Raw genomic sequence first — 8,001 nt, 5'->3', positions numbered from 1 at the left:
GCCGGAATGCCGGCATTCAAAAGAGGCAACAGGGACAACAATGTTTTGGGGGTGGTGGTGGTGGTGGTGGTGGTGGTGGTGGTGGTGGAGGTATGTTATTGTTCTTATTTCAATTTTTGATGAACTCATTATTTTTCACATAACTTATCTGTGAAGAAAAGAATAATTTTTTAAATAATTTTTTCAGGCAGAGGTCGTGGTGGTGGTGGTGGCGACAGGGGGAAAAGTGGATGGAACGACAACAGAGGCGGTGGAGGTGGACGTGGCGGTGGTGGTCAGTGGTCTCATAACAACAATTACAACCAGTATGATACATATGCAGGCAGCAATCCAACTGCAAATGCATTTTTTGGTGGTGGAGGAGGTGGCGGTTACCAAGGTGGTGGTGGCGGTAATTACCAGAGTGGCGGTGGTTACCAAGGTAGTGGCGGTGGTTACCAAGGTGGGGGTGGCTATGGTGGAGGTGGTTATGGTGGCAATCAAAACCAATATTATCAACACGACGATCGACATTCTGGTGGTCGAGACGGAGGCAGAAGAGGTGGCAGAGGAGGAAGAGGTGGTAGAGGTGGTGGCGGCGGTGGTTACTACTGATTTACTTTTTAAAATTATTTCATTTCAAATGCTTTTGTTTTTTGTTAAATATTGTTTCTCTTTTGTTTTTTCGTTGTTATGATTTCTGTCTGTTTTAATGTATTAAATTATGTTGAAGTTGATGAGATTCTCGTCATTACAAATAAATGAGTTTACGAAAAATTACTTAATCCTTTCTTATATACGTGTATACTCACTAAAAGCTTCATCATAAAAATTTATAACTAATTTATAGTTGCGGGCTGGGTCGTAATTTTGGTTTAATAGTAGCTTGCCTGCCATTAGTCATATATGAGCATATATTTGCTGAAGTTCTCTAGGGACCGGATCACATTCCTTATCCGGAAATGAGCATGCGTGTATTTATATTTACCTCCAGTGCGATGCTGTATCATTATTAGATTTCCACCCGACAATTGTCCGATATGCTGCGTCATAGCATGTTCGTTGTAATTCGCGTCATAAATTTTTTTATAAATTTTTAATAATAAATTTTTAATGTTCATTAAAGATGTAGACGACTCGCATGAGGCAAAAATAAAATCTTGACTCAAATCTCCCTAGTAGCAGGGGGCAGACATGATCGACTTCTATAGTTCAACTCCTAATTTTAGTTCCCAGCGTGAAGTGTAATAAAATGTATGTCAATTTTGTAGCTTAATTTTTACTGTAAAAAAATTTTAATTTTTTTAGTGTTCGATTTGATTTAGCGACTATTTATTTATAATTATATTAAGACAATAATCATAGTCCAGATATTCTAGTTATGTGATACCCATTGTATATATCTATGGTGAGACCAGCTGAGTATTTTTTTTACAATGTTACATCTATGTTGTGCAATACCATTGCTCTACCCTACTATATATATAATTGTAATGCATACCACTTTTAATCAAAATAAAAGTTTTAAAGTTTCATCGTTTGCGTGGTTCACGATTTGCTTATTTCGTTTATCCGATTTTTAAAATTTGTCAGTTAGTGAATAAAGTTAAAATGGATAAATTTAAAATTCGCGAAGAACAGTTTGAAGATGCCGGCGTAATAATTTCTAAACTCAACAGGTGCTTGTTTAATTTTTTTATAAGTTACTTAATAGTAACTAAAAACTTAAAAAAGTAGTTTTATTTTTACTTGAGAGAAGCTAGCGAGCGTTCGTTAACGAACGTTCAGTTTTAAGCTATTTATTTTTGAAAATGAAATAGTGAAATAATAATTATTTAATAATTAATTAAAATTTTATTAAAATTTATAATTATACTGAATTATGATCATATTATAAATTATGTTTTTTAAACAAATATTTGCTGACCAGATAAGTTAATTTTTCAATTAAATTAGTAGGATCTAATTATTATTAGGTAATTCATTTTTTATTCAGTAATAATGCATGAATTTTTCTTCATAAAATATAATCAAATTTGTGTTTTTTTAATCTGCAAACAGTTCGTTAGTTGAAAATGCCAGTATATCTAAAGTTTCTTTGCCTGACAAGGTAGATGATGGACAAGATGTCATATTTGGCTTGGATAAAAATGAATATGATGATTTTCTTGAAGATGAGGATGAAGATGATGAAGATAATAGTTATGATGATGATGACTACAATGGGATGTCTGGTGACATGAGAGAGTTTACATTGCAAGATGTTGAATGGAAACAACAGGCTTCCTGTTAGTTTTAAGAGTTAATTTACAATGTTGTTTGAAAATTGATGCTTAATGATAAGAATAATTACTATTTGTTCATTAATATATTGTTTTATTATTAAGTTTAGTGTAAATACTGTAAATTAAGCAGTAATAGTTACCTGTATTCTTAATATTAAAATTTAAGGAAAAATAACTTTTTTAATTGAAATATAATTTACAAATTGAAATTTTACTACTGGATTTAGTTTTTATTAGTAAAATTCTGTAAAATTTTCATATTTAGTTTTTATTTATTTTTATGATCTATTTGAAAATAAAACATGATTTTAATTGAATATTTTAAACAGCTGTGACAAAGCAGTACCACCAGATCACTGGAAAGGTAATATCATTGTTTTATTATTTTTCAAAATTTATCTGAGTAATTTATTGTTTACTTGAATATTTTTGTAAATTCTTTTTTTTTCAACTTTTTTTTCAAATTTGTTTTTTTAGTCTAATATTAATTTCACATATAGCAGAGCAACATAAGTAAATCATGGCTATTGTTGATGATTTCTAGAAGTTTTAAATTATTGTTTCAACAGATTTCTTCAGGCACCAACCCTCAAAATTCAACAAAAGACAAAAGGCAATCACTCATCAAGCAGTATGATAACATTTTCTATTTTGGTAAGTACTACCAAATTACTAATTTACCAATTTTTTTGATTGAAGTATCTGCTGTTGCTTTTGTGATTTTAATATGCTGGTTGGTTTTTCACCTTTCAAGGTCCTTACAATCCAGAGGCTGGAAAATCATTCAGGAAAACTGAAGACTATTCGTGAGTTTCAACATTTTATATTTTCTTTTTGTTTTCATTTTCGTAATGAATACTCTCCGTAATAGGTTAGCTGTCATTTTATGAGACTGATTTATACGAATTTTTTGTTATATGTGTATATATTTTTTTATTTTTTAACTTCATGATTTTTCTTTCACGAAATTGATATTCTTTTATTATTAATTTTGAAATATACTTAAATTTATAATAAAGATATTCCAACTAAGAATGAAAATAAAAATATATTTCTAATTTATTCAGTAAAAAATCTCGAGACAAGTCCGACCAGGCCACACACGAAAAGGTCCTCGATGTTCGAACAAAGATGATCCTCTACAAAATGTTCCACAAAGTCTTCACAAAGTTTGACGGATGTGTGAGCACAGGCAAGGAAGCAAATGTGTATCATGCCATTTCTGCTAAACATGAAGGGGGTTCACTGGCTATTAAGGTTGGCTCATATGTTCTGCTTCACCATCAGTGTCACCTATTACATTATTTCCTTTCATGTTTGTTGATTGTATTGATCATATACGTCGTACATTTTTGTCATATTATGCTTTATAGATCTTCAAAACAGTTGCTTCAGAGTTCAGAAATAGGACCCAGTACATGGAAGGAGAATTTAGGTATATCCAGTGAACTGTTGAATGCTTGAATATTCTACTTAATTTTATCTAATATTTTGCTTTCATTTGTGATTGAAGGTTCCAAAACAACACATGCACCAGCAACATCAGGAAACTTGTCCCCAAATGGACCGAGAAGGAGTTCAGGAACTTGCAGAGGTTTCTTTTTATGAATTTGATTAGCACAATCTTCTTTCTTAAAAACATCATAGTTTTTCCTCTACCATATTTATTGCATTGAATTAAATCTCACAGAATCTACAAGGCAGGAATAAAATGTCCTGAACCAATCCTGTATCATGGAAATGTTCTTGTCATGGAATTCCTTGGCGAAGATGGAAGGCTGGTACTTTTCTGAAATAACTTTGTTGTTGTTGTTTGTTGTTGTTGTTTGTTGTTGTAATTCTGCATAGATTTTATAAAAAGTTTTGTTTTATTAAGTCAGTCAATGTTTGATCGTTTTGTAGTTATTTATTTTATTTTGATTCAATTAGGCCAGCGAACCGATTGAAAGATGAAGAGCTGACACACGATGAGTATGAGAAGATGTACAGGGATTGTGTGCTCCTTATGAGAAAGATGTTCCAAGTCTGCAAATTAGTTCATGCTGACCTCAGTGAATTTAATCTTCTGTATGTTTGTTTCTAACTTTTAGTTTATATTTTTGTGGTTTCATCTTGTTGATCGCAATTTTAAAGGCAATGAGATCTTTTTCAAATGTTTCTGTTGAATATGTTAACATAATATAACCTTATTAAATAAATTATTTATCATTTGAGCTTGATTAAAATTAAATTCTCTTTTTATAATAATATTTTATATAATGAATCTAAATAATTGTGATGAAGATTATTTACAACAAGAAATGTTGCACTTCTTCAGAGTCTTCCAGAACAGCCTCTACGTCATCGATGTCTCTCAGTCCGTTGAGATGGACAACGAGAATGCTTTGAAGTTTTTAAACATGGATGTCAAAAACGTCACGAACTATTTCAGGAAGCAAGGCGTCGTTACAATGTCCTGCAGGAAACTGCGCAACTTCGTTGTCGGTACTGAGATTACAGACGAGGATAGGTATATAGACGAGGCAATTCAGGAGGCTTGCGATCGCCATGATGAAGACGACGATGATCTGGTTAGTGCTTGTGTTTTCATTTATTGGCGATGTACGGTTGTTCTAAATTATTCTTTATTTCTCCAGATGGCAGATCAAACGGAAATACCTTATCAGGACGCTGATATGTGCGTTAAAGATTTGAGGAGACACGCCGGACAAGTGGTTGGTTTTTTGATTTTTATATCTTTTATAAGATCTCAGTAGTAACTTATTTCAATGAGACTTACCTAGCAGCTGATTAGATTTTGTAATTTGTATTTTATAATGTTTTTTCCCTGAATATATTTCTAATCAGTGTATTTTACTCATTTCTAGTTTATCGAGTTGAAATCTGAAAACCATGCAAGAAGTAGTAGTGACAGTAATGAGCGCGCCAGTGACGACTCTGATGATGATGACAACGACGGTGATGATTCAGATGAGGATGACACCAATGAAAATGAAAAAAATGACAAAAGTAAAGAAAAAAAGAAGGAAACCACTGACCAAAAACTTTATTTGAGACCAAAAAATGAATCTCTGGAAAGCAAAAAGGTTAGATTTACTGTTTTCAAATTTTAATTAAGTTAATGTCAAAATATTATAATTGAAAAATAAAAATTAAAAAATGATTTAGAAAAAAAAATTTTTAAATCAATTATTAGGAAAGAAAAAAGGTAATCAAAGAAATGCAAAAAACGAAGCGAACAACTAAACTACCAAAATCCGAGAAGAAACGACGAATAAAGCTCTCCAAGAATAAAAAATCATAAACGTCTAACATTAATTATTTAATTTTTGTCTTTATATTAAAAATCGTAAATGTTTTACTATGCCCAATTAACGTTTTCTCAATGAATCATTATTGACGTTGAATAACTGCTGAGTTTTTTCATGCTCATTTTATCATTACGCAATCAGTGTCGAATCGATTTTTAGTATTTCATTTATTTATAGACATCTTTCCTCTGGCACGCATATTCTCCCGTGCGTGTACGTATCTTAACATAGACTTCTATATAGTAAAACATATATATATATATAGTAAACTATATATATAAATATATATAGGTATATTACATAGATGTCCATGGTATCTTAAGAAGGCGATACTAATAAATCTGTGGATGCAGATTTTTTTGTTGCGTCAAAATATCCATGATAAAATTGTTACGACTGGATGAGATGTATTTGTGGTGTGTCCAGAGTGTCTCTAACGAAAATATTCGTTGTGCCGGCTTTAGTCCGAAATCCTCCCTGGCCACGCTTCTGTTGGGGTGAAGAAAATCATTGTTAAAATACTACGTGTTAAGATGAATACTTTAAGAATAGGTTGTTTGAAAACTTGACAATATTTTAAGGAACGAGAAAGAGAGTGATTGTACAGAGGCATACCTAGAGAAAATTAACTTGTAGATTATATATTCTGACGGTAGCTTGATCCAAAACATGATGGATGCCGGTTGCATGCTGCACTCCAACCGTCACAAAAAAATTAATTATATAAAAAGTTTGACGTTATTTAAACCGTTGTGAATAAGCTTATCATCGAGGTTGTGGCTATTTGCAGTACAACGCGTGTTAATCAGCTACTCATTAACAGACAACTACACCACACACACATACGTGATGATGATTAAAATGATGACCACACGTAAATGATGATAACTAAAATGCTGATGAACACATATGGTTAAGATAGTGATGACCTCACATACATGAATCTCTACAGCTTTACAAGTGCGTATCGTATTTGTAGTAATATTCTTACAAATGCAGTGATTACATTTCATACGTTTTGCTAATCATTTCTATGGATAAGAGCTATTTAGTAAAACAAAAAACAAATCATAAAATCTAAAATACCCTCAACAGGTTGCTAAATTTTTCTAGCGTCAATTATAACCATGGAGTTTTTACAAATTTTAGTAAAAGATTTGGGCTAAAGCTGGCTAAATTTAATAATTTATCAGCTGTTCCGGGCCATCAGTCGCAATTATTTGTACACGTCTTCTTTTCGCACATATATAATCAGTGTGTCATAGGGTCACTATATAAAGGTACAAAAGCATAATACATGCACGTATATTTAAATTCAATATTGTTGAATATCGTTTAAGTAAAATGATACAAGTATAATACCACTGAACTATATAGTTCCGTGTATAAAACGCATATACACGCAAGGATATTTAACAAAATTGTATAAACAACGAATGCTTAATATCCATTTACGTTCGCCGCCAAAGTAGGAAGTTAAAAAATTTAAAGTTTTTTAAATTTTTAGTTAATGAGGTTGTGAACGACGACGTCGGTAATCTCGGAGACGGCAAAGTGGTTTTCCCAGAAATATTTATTTATAGTCAACAGTTTAAAGCGACTCATAAGCTCCACCCACGGTGCAACTAATAAACTAAATACAGCCTGCATGTTCGTTGGTTAGCGACAGTATAATGTAAACAGCCGAAATACTAAAAAAAGGAAAACTGTTTTTTGAGTAATTATTTTTAAAATGTTATTGAATTTAAAAAAAATAAATAAAATGTAAAACTTTTCTTAGAAATTCTATAACATCTGCTTCAACATCTAAAAATAGGTGGTCTGTTCTATCTAAACTTCTACATAAAAAATCTTCTCACTCATCTTTCTCTGCTCAACAGTTTCATGACTTTTTTGTAAATAAAATTACTTCCTTAAGAACATCTAATTCTAATTTTCCTTCTCATAACTTTACTAAACTTACTACTGAATCTTTCTCTGTATTTACTCCAATAAATCTTTTAGAACTAACTAAAATTATTAATTCTATGTCGTTTACAACCTGTTCTCTAGATCTACTTCCTTCTAATTTACTTAAAGAATTCTCTTCAATATTTTATCCAATCATTCTCAAATTAGTTAATTTATCTCTTTCCACCTCTAAATTTCCTACTTCTTATAAGAATTCTATTGTTATTCCTATTCTTAAAAACACATCCCTAGATCCTACCTCTTTATCTAATTATAGACCTGTAACTAATATTACTTTCATCTCTAAAATAATAGAAAAAGTTGTTTTTAATCAACTCTCATCCTATTTAGACTTTAACTCTTTGCTACCTGTATCTCAATCTGGTTTCAGACCTGCTCACAGTACTGAAACTTCTTTACTTAAAATACACAATGATATCCTTCTCTCTAGTGACAATAGTAATCTACTCTCTTCT

General features: G+C 31.4%; 2 protein-coding genes across 2 annotated transcripts in view; both read left to right on the top strand.

The window, feature by feature from the left end:
• The window catches only part of HELRODRAFT_110606 (hypothetical protein), a 4,295-nt gene extending 3,538 nt beyond the window's left edge, over positions 1 to 757 (top strand). Inside the window, exon 9 of the mRNA XM_009016175.1 lies at positions 186 to 757. Coding sequence (XP_009014423.1) covers positions 186 to 594 — 409 coding nt within the window. The 3' untranslated portion in view covers positions 595 to 757. The remainder of the gene's footprint in view (positions 1 to 185) is intronic.
• Positions 758 to 3,335: 2,578 nt separating this feature from the next.
• Positions 3,336 to 5,020, top strand: HELRODRAFT_75979 (hypothetical protein; the record flags this gene model as incomplete). Its single annotated transcript, XM_009016174.1, has 6 exons — positions 3,336 to 3,521; positions 3,638 to 3,699; positions 3,778 to 3,858; positions 3,955 to 3,993; positions 4,167 to 4,339; positions 4,584 to 5,020. Coding segments are annotated over 6 exons (978 nt in total), but the record flags the coding sequence as incomplete, so codon positions are not given.
• Positions 5,021 to 8,001: the final 2,981 nt, after the last annotated feature.

The sequence above is a fragment of the Helobdella robusta genome (genome assembly GCF_000326865.2).
Source record: "Helobdella robusta unplaced genomic scaffold HELROscaffold_17, whole genome shotgun sequence".
Taxonomy (NCBI): Eukaryota; Metazoa; Annelida; class Clitellata; order Rhynchobdellida; family Glossiphoniidae; genus Helobdella; species Helobdella robusta.
This window is presented reverse-complemented; position numbering and strand designations above follow the sequence as displayed.